Raw genomic sequence first — 15,766 nt, 5'->3', positions numbered from 1 at the left:
TAAACAGATTAGTCCTCGACTTGCGACAATTCATTTAGTGCCCATTCGAAGGGGAAAAGTGATGTTTTACGTCCATTTTTCACCCCTTATGACCATCTGGCTGCATCTGGTCCCTGGGATCACAATTAATTGGCAAATGACTCATATTTTTGACGGTTGCGGCATCTTGGCGTCCATTTGGCAAGGAAACTCAAAAACGGGGCAGTGGGGGATGGATTCATTTAATGACCATCTGATTCACTTAACAACCGCAGTGGTTTGCTTAATAGTTGCAGCAAAATTTGTTAAACTGGGGGCAACATCATTATTATTATTATTATTATTATTATTATTATTATTATTATTAATTAGATTTGTATGCATACCCGCTTTGCTTAGTGATGGGAATCCTGGTCGCTGGTTGTAAGTTGAGGACTACTTACACTGGTTGTAAGTTGAGGACTACTCACACCGGTTGTATGTTGAGGACTACTCACACTGGTTGTAAGTTGAGGACTACTTACACTGGTTGTAAGTTGAGGACTACTTACACCAGTTGTAAGTTGAGGACTACTTACACTGGTTGTAAGCTGAGGACTACTTACCCTGGTTGTAAGTTGAGGGCTACCTACACTGGTTGTAAGTTGAGGACTACATACACTGGTTGTAAGTTGAGGACTACTTACCCTGGTTGTAAGTCGAGGAGTACTTACACTGGTTGTAAGTTGAGGACTACTTACACCAGTTGTAAGTTGAGGACTACATACACTGGTTGTAAGTTGAGGATTACTTACACCGGTTGTAAGTTGAGAACTACTTACCCTGGTTATACGTTGAGGACTACTTACTGTTTTGGGGTTGAGGGTCCCGGCTTTATTGATTGTCCGTAGGGGCAACTTGATTCAAAGAGTTTGGGGTCCACAGCTGGAAAGGAATATTTTGTCCAGGATGTTCTCAAAACACAAAGGCTTCAGGGAAGACTCGGGGTGCAAAAAACAGCCCAACGGGCAAACCGGAAGTCTGTTTTTCCAAACCTCCGTTTTGCCCATTTTGCCGGGGTTTTTTCCCCACTGTCCCAGGCTTCAGTGAGGTTTGTGCACATATACGTGGGGACGAGGGGGAGATTTTGCACATGCGAAGGGGCAGCAGAGGGCTTCCATACGTATGGCACGCAAAGTATAAAAAGGTTTGGCATCACTGATCTAGGGGGTTGGACTAGAAGACCTCCAAGGTCCCTTCCAGTTCTGTTCAGATGGATGGATAAGTGCCGTTCCCATTAGCAAACCTTCCTCACACTCCCACCAGGAAAGATTTACGGTCTAGAAAGAACTTTTTTTAAAAAAGGCAACCATTTCCCCCCATTCTGGTGTCTTTGAGTTTTAAAGGTAGACTGCTCCTGAACAGGGAGCCCCAAAACCAGATTTGTCATTTTTTTTTCAAGATTTGCTTTTCGGCCAAAGCCGGCCTTCGGAGGGCGTTGCCAGCCCTGCTTACCCCGTCTTCTTTGCCCATCCCTTTGCAGTGAGTTATCCGCCAGCCGCTGACCTCCACGGCTCTCTACCCGTAGTCTGCTACGTCTCCAAGGACTCCATCTTGAGCCAGCCCCCCGCGGAAGCCGGTACGGTGATGCGCCGGACGACGGTTTTGGTTTTGGTCTCCATCGTCGCGCTTTACCTGGTGATGGGCGCGGTCGTCTTCCGGCTGCTCGAGCAGCCCCACGAAGCTCTCCAACAGGTGAAGATCCAGGCCTACCTGGAGCACTTCCTGAAGGCCCACGAGTGCGTGGCGGTGGAAGAGCTGGAGGAGCTGATCCAGGTAAGGGGAGGGCGACTGGGTGGACTTCAACTCCCAGAATCCCCCACCTTCTAGATCAGTGTTTTTCTCAACCTTTGCTGTTTGTAGATTTACTTATTTTATTTTATTTTATTATTTTATTTTATTTTATTTTATTTTATTTTATGTTATTTTTTTTATTTTATTTATTTATTTATTTTATTTTATATATTTTATTTTATTTTTATTTTTTTATATTCATATTTATATTTATTGGTAATATTTATATGCCGCCCAATTCCAAATGGACTGGGTGGCTTGCAATAATAAGATAATATAATATATAGATTACAGTGTTCCCTTGACTTTCGCGGGTCCGACATTCACAAAAAGTCTATAACACGGTTTTTCAAAAAATATTAATTAAAAAATACTACTAGGAAGTTGTGCAGGGTGGGTGAATAATAATAATAATAATAATAATAATAATAATAATAATAATAATAATAACAACAACAACAATAATTTTTTTTTTTTAAATGATTTGTATGCCGCCCCTTTCCGAGGACTCAAGGCGGCTCACAATAACAATAACAGTATAGTACAAATCTAATAGTTAAAACCAAAATTAAAACCCCACCACCATTAAAAAACAATCAATACTACACAATCATACCATACTCAAATCTTATTAGTCAGAAGGGGACACATTAGTCTCTGATATAAATGGGTCTTCAGAGTCTTGCGGAAGGCGAGGAGGGTGGGGGCAGTTTGAATCTCCGGGGGGAGTTGATTCCAGAGGGCCGGGGCCACCACAGAGAAGGCTCTTCCCCTGGGTCCTGCCACACAATATTGTTTAGTCGACGGGACCTGGAGAAGGCCGACTCTGTGGGACCTAATCAACCACTGAGATTCGGGCAGAAACTTCGTGGAAGAAAACCACCAAGTTATATAGTATTGTGGGGAATTTGCGCTTATAAAGGGTCTGTAATTCCTCTTTCTCTCCTTCTTCCCCAGCAAGTCAACGAGGCGACAGGGTCCGGCGTGGATCCGGCGGTCAACAGCAGCAACGCCAATACCTCGCGCTGGGATATGGACAGTGCTTTTTTCTTCGCCGGCACCGTCATCACCACAATTGGTACCCAAAGGGATGGAAAATTGGGCTGGTGGCGTCAACATGCCTGGTTTGACGAATGGGGTGGCCTCGGTTTCACCGTCTGTACAATGGGTATAATTGTGGGACGGAACAAGCCCAACAAACGTAATAATAATAACAACAATAACAACCACAGAGTTGGAAGGGACCTTGGAGGTCTTCTAGTCCAACCCCCTGCTTAGGCAGAAAACCCTCCACTATTTCAGACAGATGGTTATCCAACATCATCTTAAAAACTTCCAGTGTTGGAGCATTCACAAGTTCTGGAGGCAAGCTGTTCCACTGATTAATTGTTCTGACTGTGAGGAATTTTCCCCTTAGTTCTAAGTTGCTTCTCTCCTTGTTTAGTTTCTATTGACTCCCTCTTCTTTGTGGCAACCCCTGAGATATTGGAAGGCTGCTATCCTGTCTCCCCTGGTTCTTCTTTTCATTAAACTAGCCATGCCCAGTTCCTGCAACCGTTCTTCATATGTTTCAGCCTCTTAATTCCCTAATCATTTTTGTTGCTCTTCTCTGCACTCTTTCTAGAGTCTGAACATCCTTTTTGCATCGTTGCAACCAAAACTGAATGCAGTATTCCAAGTGTGGCCTTATCAAGTACCACTTATAAAGTGGTATTAATACGTCATGTAATCTTGATTCTATCCCTCTGTTTTTGCAGCCTAGAACTGTGTTGGCTTTTTGGGCAACTGCTGCACAACAGCTGGCTCAATTACTCAACCACTGATGGCTCAATGCAGCTTAGTTTCTTGTTTGAAAAAACCTGGCTTGTGCAAAGGTTATAAATTCAAACGTCAAAATGGAGAAAGCACTTTTTTAAGCAGGTAAATAGGGCCTCCTCCGTTTCCCCACTGCCACCAGAGAAAGGCAAACAGAATAGAATAGAATGGAATTTTATTGGCCAAGTGTGATTAGACACACAAGGAATTTGTCTTGGTGCAGATGCTCTCAGCGTACATAAAATAAAAAATACATTTGTCAAGAATCATGTGGTACGACACTTAGTGATTGTCATAGGGGTCAAATAAGCAATGAAGAAGCAATATTAATAAAAATCTTAGGATACAAGCAACAAGTTAGATAGATAGACAGACAGACAGACAGACAGACAGACAGACAGACAGATAGATAGATTTTTTATTGGCCAAGTGTGATTGCACACACAAGGAATTTGTCTTGGTGCATATGCTCTCAGCGTACATAAAATAAAATATACTTTTGTCAAGAATCATGTGGTACGACACTTAATGATTGTCACAGGGGTCAAATAAGCAATGAAGAAACAATATTAATAAAAATCTTAGGATATAAGCAACAAGTTACAGTCGTACAGTCAACCTGGGAGGAAATGGGTGATAGGAATGATGAGAAAAACTAGTAGAATAGAAGTGCAGATTTAGTAGAAAGTCTGACAGTGTTGAGGGAATTATTTGCTTAGCAGAGTGATGGCGTTCGGGAAAAAAACTGTCCTTGTGTCTAGTTGTCTTGGTGTGCAGTGCTCTGTAGCGACGTTTTGAGGGTAGGAGTTGAAACAGTTTGTGTCCAGGATGCGAGGGGTCAGTCAATATTTTCCCCACCCTCTTTTTGACTCGTGCAGTATACAGGTCCTCAATGGAAGGCAGGTTGGCAGCAATACTGCTATGACATCCAATTGGGACCAGTCATACTTGATTTTTTAAATAATTCTTTCCCCCCAATGGCTATTAAGTGAACTTCTGCAGTTCTTAAGCCTGGTCATTAAGTGAATGTAGCTTTTCCTCCAATGTGCATGATATTGCAGGAATTAATGGAGCCGTTTTGATTGCTTCCAACAGCAGCAATGCTTCTCGGGGGGAACAGTGATCCACCACCACCACCCCAAAATTTTTTTTGCTTAAGGTAGACTGCCACCAAAGCTGGAGGCTCCATTCTGTCGCTCTGATTGAAACTGTTCTTTTTCCTCCCTCTTTTTCTTCTTCTGACCTCTCTGTGCTTTTCTCTCCATGTGGTTCTACAGGGTTCGGAAACATCTCCCCCAAGACCAGATACGGCCAACTTTTCTGCATTTTTTACGCCTTGGTGGGAATCCCCGTGTTTGGGATGCTGCTGGCCGGGGTTGGAGACCAGCTGGGATCCTCACTCAGGAAAGGAATCGGAAAAGTAGAAGATATTTTCCTGGTGAGTTCGTGTTTATTTCATGCAAAAATTTCCCGTTTTTAATAGCAAATCTACGAGACCTCCTTCTGCCGCACGAATCCCAGCAACCGGTTAGGTCCCACAGAGTTGGCCTTCTCCGGGTCCCGTCAACAAAACAATGTCGTTTGGCGGGGCCCAGGGGAAGAGCCTTCTCTGTGGCAGCCCCGGCCCTCTGGAACCAACTCCCCCCGGAGATTAGAATTGCCCCCACCCTCCTTGCCTTTCGTAAACTTCTTAAAACCCACCATTGTCGTCAAGTGTGAGGGAACTGAGACATCTCCCCCTGCCTATGTAGTCCTACTGCATGATATGACTGTATGTATGTTTTTTATATTGGGGTTCCTTGCTTTTAGATTTGTTTTCGTAGATTTTCAAGGGTATATGTATGTAGATTGTTCTGAGTTCGGGTTTTGCCCCGTGTAATATTTTGAGTGTCTATGCGACGTTTCGGTGAAATCACATTCACCATCATCAGGCTGAAGTTTCAAGCTTCGTGCTGTTGTAAATATGGATATTTATATTTATTTATTTATATCCATATTTACAACAGCACGAAGCTTGAAACTTCAGCCTGATGATGGTGAATGGGATTTCACCGAAACGTCGCATAGACACTCAAAATATTACACAGGGCAAAATCCGAACTCAGAACAATCTACATATATATATTGTTGTGAGTTTTGTCCCCATTTTTTCAAACTTTCTGGCCACAATCAGGGGTTGTCCAAAGTACCCGAAAGGTGGAGATCATTAATCTAAGAAAGAAACAACAAGCAACTTAAGGAGGAATTTCCTGATAATTAGACCCATTCGCCAGTGGAACAGCCTGCCACCAGATGTTGTAGGAGCTCCACTACTGGAGGTTTTTGAAGAAGTGATTCAACAGCCATTGAAACAGGATAGAGTTTCCTGCCTGAGCAGGGGGTTATAATAATAATAACAACAACAGAGTTGGAAGGGACCTTGGAGGTCTTCTAGTCCAACCCCCTGCTTAGGCAGAAATCCTACACTATTTCAGACAGATGGTTATCCAATATATTCTTAAAAACTTCCAGTGTTGGAGCATTCACAACCTCTGGAGGCAATCTGTTCCACTCATCAACCGTTCTGACTGTCAGGAGATTTCTCCTTAGTTCTAAGTTGCTTCTCTCCTTGTTTAGTTTCCACCCATTACTTCTTGTTCTACCCTCAGGGGCTTTGGAGAATAGTTTGACTCCCTCCTCTTCTTTGGGGCAACCCTTGAGATATTGCAAGGCTGCTATCATGTCTCCCCTGGTCCTTCTTTTCATTAAACTAGCCATGCCCAGTTCCTGCAACCGTTCTTCATACGTTTTAGCCTCCAGTCCCCTAGTCCTCTTTGTCACTCTTCTCTGCCCTCTTTCTAGAGTCTTTACACTGTGGTGACCAAAACTGGATGCAATATTCCAGGTGTGGCCTTACCAAGGCCTGATAAAGTGGTATTAACCCTTCGCATGATCTTGATTCTCTCCCTCTGTTAATGCAGCCTAGAACTGTGTTGGCTTTTTTGGCAGCTGCTGCACACGGCTGGCCCCTATTTAAATGGTTGTCCACTAGGACTCCAAGGTCCCTCTCACAGTTACTACTATTGAGCAAGGTACCACATATAGTGTACCTGTGCATTTTAGAAACATAGAAACATAAAAGACTGACGGCAGAAAATGACCTCATGATCCATCTAGTCTGCCCTTATACTATTCCCTGTATTTTATCTTAGGATGGATCTATGTTTATCTCAGGCAGGTTTAAATTCAGTTCCTGTGGATTTACCAACCACGTCTGCTGGAAGTTTGTTCCAAGGATCTACTACTCTTTCAGTGAAATAATATTTTCTCACGTTGCTTTTGATCTTTCCCCCAACTAACTTCAGATTGTGTCCCCTTGTTCTTGTGTTGACTTTCCTATTAAAAACACTTCCCTCCTGGACCTTATTTAACCCTTTGACATATTAAAATGTTTCGATCGTGTCCCCCCTTTTCCTTCTGTTTTTGTTTTTCTTGCTTAATTTTGTTTTTCTTGCTTAAATGTAGAACCTGACTTTTTTCACCCTTGAATTTCAATGGGGAAATTCAATGGGTTGGACCAAAAGACCTCCAAGGTCCCTTCCAACTCCAGTTTATTAAGTGAATCATTTAGAAATTAAATGTTAAATGAATCTGGCTTCTCCCATCGACTTGGCTTGTCAGAAGGGGATGATGTGACCCCCGGGACCCTGTAACCATCATAAATACAAATCATTTGCCAAGCTGCAATGGTCATAAGGGTGAAAAATGGCCGTAAGTCATAGAAACATAGAAGATTGACAGCAGAAAAAGACCTCCTGGTCCATTTAGTCTGCCCTGATACTATTTCCTGCATTTTATTTTAAGATGGATATATGTTTATCCCAGGCATGTTTAAATTCAGTTACTGTGGGTTTACCAACTCACATCTTACACACATGAACTGTTGTAAGTCGAGGACTGCCTGTATGAGTCTCCCTGTGATCTCTTAGTCCTCTGCAAAAATAATAAAAGAGATAATTTAAAAACTGGACCTTTGCAGTGGGTTGGGAAAGCAGCCTCCACCCTGAAAAAAACTAGGTACTTCAGCCTTTCAAGCAAAAGGGGTGATTGCTGGCTGGTGACACCATGAATACTATTCAAAATGGACAGTAATTGTGTGTGTGTGTGTGTGTGTGTGTGTGCGACGTATGGAGAGAGAGATGATACATATAGATAGAAACATAGAAACATGGAGACTGACAGTGGAAATAAACCTCCTGGTCCATCTAGTCTGCCCTTATACTATTTCCTGTATTTTATCTTAGGATGGATCTATGTTTATCCCAGGCATGTTTAAATTCAGTTCCTGTGGATTGACCAACTCACATCTGCTGGAAGTTTGTTCCAAGCATCTACTACTCTTTTAATAAAATAATATTTTCTCACGCTGCTTCTGATCTTTCCCCCAACTGACCTCAGATTGTTCTTGGAAGTTTGTTCCAAGTCACTTTTTTCAGAGCCGTTGTAACTTTAAACGGTCACTAAACAGAGAGTTGTAAATTGAGGACTACCTCTACAACATGCTGCATCTGTTTTCTGGGTTGTTTTTCTCCACTGCAGAAGTGGCAGGTCAGCCCCACCATCGTCCGCATCCTTTCGGCCGTGCTGTTCATCCTGATCGGCTGCCTGCTCTTCGTCTCGCTGCCCATCCTCATTTTCCAACACGTGGAAGGCTGGACGCTCCTGGAGAGCATCTACTTCGTGGTCATCACCTTGACCACGGTGGGATTTGGGGACTACGTGGCAGGTGAGGAGAAACAGGCGGGATTGGCAAAGCAGGGAAGGGGGATTCCAGGGTTTGGGAAGGGAAGGAGGGAGGGAATGAAAAGGAAGAAAGGAAGGAAGGAAGGAAGGAAAGAAGGAAGAGGAAAAAGAAAGAAAGAAAGAAAGAGAGAGGGAAAGAAAGAAAGAAAGGGAGGGAGGGAGGGAGGAAGGAAGGAAAGAAAAGAAAGAAAGAAAGAAAGAAAGAGGAATGAGATGAATGAATGAAGGAAAGAAAGAAAGAAGAAAATGAGAACAAAGGAAGGAAGGAAAATGAGAATGAAAGAAGGAAGGAAAGAAAAAAAGAAGAAAATGAGAAGGAAGGCAGGAAGGAAAGGAGAGTGAATGAATGAAGGAAGAATGGAAGGAAGGAAAGGAAGGAAATGAGAATCAGAAGGAAGGAAGGAAGGAAAGGAGAATCAGAAGAAGGAAAGAATGAAGGAAAGGAAAAAAAAGAAAGAAAGAAAGAAAGAGGAATGAGATGAATGAATGAAGGAAAGAAAAGAAGAAGAAAATGAGAAGGAAGGCAGGAAGGAAAGGAGAGTGAATGAATGAAGGAAGAATGGAAGGAAGGAAAGGAAGGAAATGAGAATCAGAAGGAAGGAAGGAAGGAAATGTGAATGAGAAGAGGGAGGGAGGGGAGAAAGGAAGGAAGGGAAGGAAAAAAGAAGGAAAGAAGGAAGGAAGGAAAGAAAGAAAGAAGAAAATGAGAAGGAAGGCAGGAAGGAAAGGAGAGTGAATGAATGAGGGAAGAATGGAAGGAAGGAAGGAAAGAAAGGAAGGAAGGAAATGAGAATCAGAAGGAAAGGAAGGAAGGAAGGAAATGAGAATGAGAAGAAGGAGGGAGGGAAGGAAGGGAAGGAAAGGAAGGAAGGAAGGAGCTGCGATTTGGATTGCAGATGGACCCATTCTGGTGGGTTGGGCAAAAGTTGCGAGCTTCCAGCTCCCAATGCATTCTACCTGCCAGGTGACACGGGAAGCAGTGCTTATTTCTGGTACCAACCGCTGGTGATTGTCTGGATTCTACTGGGAATGGCCTACTTCGCTTCCATTCTGACCATGATTGGCAACTGGATGCGGGTGTTGTCCAGACGCACGAGAGCTGAGGTGAGCAACCCACAGCCAATTCCCTCCACCAGTTATTTAAAAGTGTTTGTGTGTGGGTGGGTGTGTTTCATCCTGGTTGGAGATGACCCCCTAGCCACCAAATAGAAGTGGAAGAATTTAGGATTTAGGCTTTACAGCCCTCTCTAAGCGGTTTACAGAATCAGCCTCTTGCCCCCAACAATCTGGGTCCTCATTTTACCCACCTCGGAAGGATGGAAGGCTGAGTCCACCTTGAACCTACTGAGATTCGATCTGCCAAACTGCTGGCAGCCGGTGATCAGCAGAAGTAGCTGGCAGCACTGCACTTTAACCACTCCACCACCGAGGCTTTTAGAATAATGCAGCCTCTCCTTGGGCTCTTGGTTGTTCTTTTGAAAACATTTCATGACCGAACTAGTAACATCCTCAGTGCTTGAAGGGAGTTGGATTGAGGAGGAAGAGGAGGAAAACTGTGGGGTCCTTGGTCCTCTCCGAGCCTGGTTGTTTTCTTTTTCATTTAATAACTTTTATTAACTTTTTTGAAAACAAAAACAACAGAACAACCAAAAATAAAAGCAATGTGTATCAAAAACATCAAATGTGAAGAACACATTTACAATTAACATTTCTGTGTCTTCCATTTTTCTTTAAATTTACAGTCCTTCTATTTCCTTTTTTCCATCAATCCACACAATAGTACAGTGTTCCCTCGATTTTCGCGGGGGATGCGTTCCAAGACCGCCCGCGAAAGTCGAATTTCCGCGAAGAAGAGATGCGGAAGTAAATACACTGTTTTTGGCTATGAACCGTATCCCAAGCCTTCCCTTAACACTTTAAACCCCTAAATTGCAATTTCCCATTCCCTTATAAACCATTTAGATTATGACTCACCATGTTTATTTATTAAAGTTTATTTAAAAAAATATTTATTAAAGGTGGATGAAAGTTTGGTGATATGACGTTATCGGGCGGGAAAAACCACGGTATAGGGGGGGAAACCGCGAAGTATTTTTTAATTAATATTTTTGAAAAACCGTGGTATAGACTTTTCTCAAAGTTCGAACCTGCGAAAATCGAGGGAACACTGTGTTCTTGTTTATTCTGTAACTCTAAAGCAGAGGTCTCCAAACTTGGCAACTTTAAGACTTGTGGACTTCAACTCCCAGAATTCTGGCTGGAGAATTCTGGGAGTTGAAGTCCACAAGTCTTAAAGTTGTTCCCAAGTTTGGAAGACCCTTGCTGTAAAGTAAGTTTACTCCATTTTGTGCATTCCAATATTTTCCTAATTACTAAATCCTCTGATGGTACGTTTTCTTTCTTCCCGTTTTGAGCAAAAACCAGTCGAGCGGCAGTTAACATAAGTATTATTAAACACATATATTAACTGCTATTAAATACATATATTAAATGTTTTCTTGTAGACGTTTCATGACCCAACTATATAACATCATCAGTGCTAGTCAGTCTAACACTGAGGATGTTACCTAGCTGGACCATGAAATTTTAGCCAATGTAAACCAAGTAACCAGTCTAACGCATCCAGTGCAATCTATTTTTTTCCAGAAAAGGTGAATTGTATTTATTTATTTATTTATTTATCTATCTATCTATCTATCTATCTATCTATCTATCTATCTATCTATCTATCTATCTATCTATCTATCTATTGGATTTGTATGCCGCCCCTCTCCGTGGACTCGGGGCGGCTAACAACAGTGATAAAAACAGCATGTAACAATCCAATACTAAAACAACTAAAAAACCCCTTGTTTATAAAACCAAACATACATACAAACATACCATGCATACATTGTAGATTCCTAGGGGGAAAGAATATCTCAGTTCCCCCCATGCCTGATGGCAGAGGTGGGTTTTAAGGAGCTTACGAAAGGCAAGGAGGGTGGGGGCCATTCTAATCTCTTGGGGGAGTTGGTTCCAGAGGGCCGGGGCCACCACAGAGAAGGCTCTTCCCCTGGGTCCCGCCAAACGACATTGTTTAGTCGAAGGGACCTGGAGAAGGGACCTAACTGGTCGCTGGGATTCGTGCGAATCTTTGCAAGGCAGAAAAGGAGCTCCTTTTCCGAAAAACCGGATCTTTCTGGGATCGGCCCCAACATTGCACTCCCAAAACGAGGCCTTCAGAAGGATCGTAAAAACCCTTATAAAACTGGAAGGCGGTTTCCAAAGCCACATTAAAGCCTCTCTGTTTTAATCCAGAAAATTGGAAAAACTCAGGACGCCAGTTCGATTTGCAAGAAGTCAATTGCATTTGGCCATTAAAGGAGAACAAATAAACTGATCCCCATGCCTCTGAAATGTTTATTAAGTCAATAGCTTCATTAAGGTGATGAAAGCTTTTGCCTTGTAAAAAAATGTTCAAGAGTTCCCGAGCAAAACCTTGGTTTAAATTCAGCCAAATTCTGACCTCAGCTTCCCTATTAAAAAGAAAGAAAATCAGGGAAAGAACAGAAAGATAGAAATTTGCAAATCCTGAGGGGTCCTTGAATAGATATCATCAGTATTAGCTAGAAATTATGACAATAATAATAATAATAATAATAATAATAATAATAACAACAACGATAATAATAATAATAATTTATTAGATTTGTATGCCGCCTCTCTCCGAAGACTCGGGGCGGCTCACAACAACAATAACAATACAATATAATACAAATCTAATATTAAAAAGAACAAGTTAAAACCCATTACAGTAATCCCTCGTTTTTCGCTGGGGATACGTTCCAAGACCACCCGTGAAAAATGAATTTTATTTATTTATTTATTTATTCAATTCAATTTATTTATTTATTCAATTTCTTCAATTTCCGTGAAGTAGAGGAAAGATATTTTTTTAATGTATTTAACAAGTATTTGGACTTTTAAAACCCACCCTTTGCATTAAACAGTCATTCTATAATTTCTCAGCAGGAACTACATGTGATATCCTACCAGTTGGATAGAGTACAGTAGCACTGTAGAATAATTTTATGAATTTTTAATGGATTTAAAATTTTTTATGGATTTAAGACCCCTTTGAAAACCCGTGAAATAGCGAATCTGTGAAAGGTGAACCGTGAAGTAGTGAGGGATTACTGTATTACTAAAAACAATCAATACTACACAGTCACAACACACTCAAATGCTACAAGTCAGAAGGGGGGGGGAGGATTAGCCCCCCCATGCCTGGCAACATAAATGGGTCTTCAACATCTTGCGGAAGGCGAGGAGGGTGGGGGCAATTCTAATCTGGGGGGGAGTTGATTCCAGAGGGTTGGGGCCGCCACAGAGAAGGCTCTTCCCCTGGGCGTATCTAGGAAGGCCCATGATTGCTCACGCGGCCGCATTCTGCACAATTTGAAGTTTCCGGACACTCTTCGGAGGTAGGCCCATGTACCCTAGTGGGGTGGGTCATGAAACTTCTACAAGAACACCACCAGGTTCAGAGAATATCAAGCCCTCTACACTCCTCCTCCTCCTTCTCCACAATCCCCATTCACTGATGTCCTTCCCCTCATTTCATCCCCAAACTGCCTACTCTCTTCTATTGGAATTGAAAATCCTCTTTTTTTAAAAAAAAATGTTTTGTTTTCTAGCATTTGATGGTTTGGTGCTAAAACTAGATTACGGCTCTAATGGCTGCATTTGGCCCACTTAACGGTCATGAGCGTTAGTTCTAATCTCCCTGATATCCCAAATTCGTTGCGGAAGAGGGAATTAATTTAAACTGTAGCTGGTAATTTCCTACATACAGAATTGATACATGCACACACTTAAACCAACACACAAATGGTTCTAACAGCTGCAGGCTGGGCACGAGGCCATTTTGCCGCTCCAAAAAAACCACAGAGGGTGTTAATTTGGTTCCCACGCTGGCTCGTTCATCAGCGGGCTTAATTGAAAACGGTTTCTCACCCGCTGGTGGTTGATGGGCAAAGCGAAGGCAGAGAAAGAAACCTGGTTAGAACTTCAAAAAAGTCAGTTCTAGTTTGCTTTTATGACCCCTTGGGGTGGCTTGGACTATAGGTTCAGGGCCAGTTGGATGTTTCTAACTAGCATGATATTTAGAATAGAAAACAGAAGAGAAAATAGAAACAGAAAATGGGATGGGATGGGATGGGATGGAATAGGATAGAATAGAATAGAATAATAATATAAAATAGAGAATAGAATAAGTAGATAATAAAGTAGATAATGCAATAGAATAAGTAGATAATAAAGTAGATAATACAATAGAATAAGTAGAATAGAATAAGAATTATAAAATAGAGAATAGAATAGAATAGAATAGAATAGAATAGGTAGATAATATAGGTAATACAATAGAATAAGTAGAGTAGACTAGAATAGGAATTATAAAATAGAGAATAGAATATAGAATAGAATAGGAAGTAGATAATAGATAATAGAATCAAATAAGTACATAATAAAATAGAGAATAGAATAGGTAGATAATAAAGTAGATAATACAATAGAATAGGTAGAATATAGAATAAATTATAAAACAGCGAATAGCATATAGAATAGAATAGAATAGAATAGGAAGTAGGTAATAGAATAGATGGTAGAATCAAATAAGTACATAATAAAACAGGGAATAGAATAGGTAGATAATAAAGTAGATAATACAATAGAATAGGTAGAATATAGAATAAGAATTATAAAACAACGAATAGCATATAGAATACAATAGGAAGTAGATAATAGAATAGATGGTAGAATCAAATAAGTACATAATAAAATAGGGAATAGAATAGGTAGATAATAAAGTAGATAATAGAATAGAATAGGTAGAATATAGAATAATGATTATAAAATAGAGAATAGCATAGAGAATAGAATAGAATAGGAAGTAGATAAAGGAACAGATAATAGAATAAATAAGAATAGAATAAAATAAAGTACATAATAAAATAGAGAATAGAATAGAATAAAATAAAATAGAATAAATAGACAATAGAATACATAATAGAATAAATTAGAATAGAATAGAATGAGAAGTCTTCGGAGAGGGGCAGCATACAAATCTAATAAATTGAATTGAATTGAATAATAAAATAGATAATAGAATAGAATAAGAAATAAAACAGAACAAAGAGCTGGAAGGGACCTTGGAGGTCTTCTAGTCCAGCCCCCTAGAAACAAAGCCATTCATTAAGCCATTCAAAAAGTCTCCCCAGTACCGGTAGTCCTCGACTTACGACCACAATTGAGCCCAAACTTTTTGTGGCTAAGCAAGACATTTGTTAAGTGAGTTTGACACCCCCCCTTTTTACAACTTTCCCTGCCGCAGCTGTTAAATGAATCCCTCCAGTTCTTAAGTGACTAACATGGTGGTTTAAGTCAATCTCAAGTCCAAAGGGATCACGTGATCCCAGGACCCTTCCACCGTCACAGGTGTGAATCAGTCGCCAAGCTTCTGCCTTTTGATTCCCATGAGCAACGGGGCTGCGACAATAGTCATAAGTGTTGAAACGGGGCCCAAAGTCACCCTTTTCCCGGTGCCGTTGTAACCTTGGCCGCTCAACGAACTTGTCGTAAGTCGAGGACTACCTGTTACTCGGCCACAAAATTTCCCACTTTGCGTATTCGCTTAAATCGAGATGTCTTGGCCTTCATTTTATTATTTTCCCAGCTCGGAAAATTCTGGGAATTATAGTTTGCTGGGAATTATAGCCTTGATTTTTCCTGTTTTTCCCCGCAGATGGGAGACTTCACGGCTCACGCCGCCTCCTGGACCGGCAACGTGGCATCGCAGCTCCGTGTCCCAAATGTGGCATTCCCAGACAAACTGCCCCGCGTCTCCTCCTTAAAAGGGAAGCCGCTGTCGCCTTCCGCCATCGTGCCGCAAGGATTGAACCCCCTGTCTTCTCCTCCGCCTCCTTTCCTCTTGCAGCATCCGGGGCTGATGCCCACGGTTCCCATGCTGTGCCCGGGACATTCCTCGCCCCCGCCGCCAAACCCGGCTCCAGTCAACGCCGGCGACGCCCTTTCCCCGCGGCCCATAGACTACGTCGGAGAGAATCTCGCGTTCATCGACGAGAGCTCCGACACGCTCAGCGAAGGAGGGCCCCCCTCCACCCGTCTGCCACGCCGCTGGTGCCCGCGGGCACGGCACCGCACAGATCCTGCCTTGCCCGCGGGGTTACCCTTGATTCTTCTCAGCCGGACCCGGGACAAAGGTGAATCGGTGTAAAGACAGGAGTGGGCCCGGGCTTCATTTGGAGGGATGGTCTGACCCACGGTGCCGATCCATCTGTTCTTTCCCCCCATC

General features: G+C 42.0%; 1 protein-coding gene across 2 annotated transcripts in view; it reads left to right on the top strand.

Annotated features, from left to right (window-relative positions):
* The first annotated feature begins 1,506 nt into the window (after positions 1–1,506).
* Positions 1,507–15,766, top strand: part of KCNK4 (potassium two pore domain channel subfamily K member 4) — a 26,470-nt gene continuing 12,210 nt past the window's right edge. The window contains exons 1-6 of one of the 2 annotated variants that reach the window (XM_070766767.1): positions 1,507–1,794; positions 2,770–2,890; positions 4,905–5,065; positions 8,206–8,392; positions 9,374–9,513; positions 15,197–15,688. In XM_070766767.1, the coding sequence (XP_070622868.1) occupies positions 1,606–1,794; positions 2,770–2,890; positions 4,905–5,065; positions 8,206–8,392; positions 9,374–9,513; positions 15,197–15,688 (1,290 nt within the window). In that variant the 5' untranslated portion in view covers positions 1,507–1,605. Of the gene's footprint in view, positions 1,795–2,769; positions 2,891–4,904; positions 5,066–8,205; positions 8,393–9,373; positions 9,514–15,196; positions 15,689–15,766 lie in introns of those variants that run through there. The other variant, XM_070766766.1, reaches the window with a different exon arrangement.

The sequence above is a fragment of the Erythrolamprus reginae genome, chromosome 13 (assembly GCF_031021105.1).
Source record: "Erythrolamprus reginae isolate rEryReg1 chromosome 13, rEryReg1.hap1, whole genome shotgun sequence".
NCBI classification, from domain to species: domain Eukaryota; kingdom Metazoa; phylum Chordata; class Lepidosauria; order Squamata; family Dipsadidae; genus Erythrolamprus; species Erythrolamprus reginae.
This window is presented reverse-complemented; position numbering and strand designations above follow the sequence as displayed.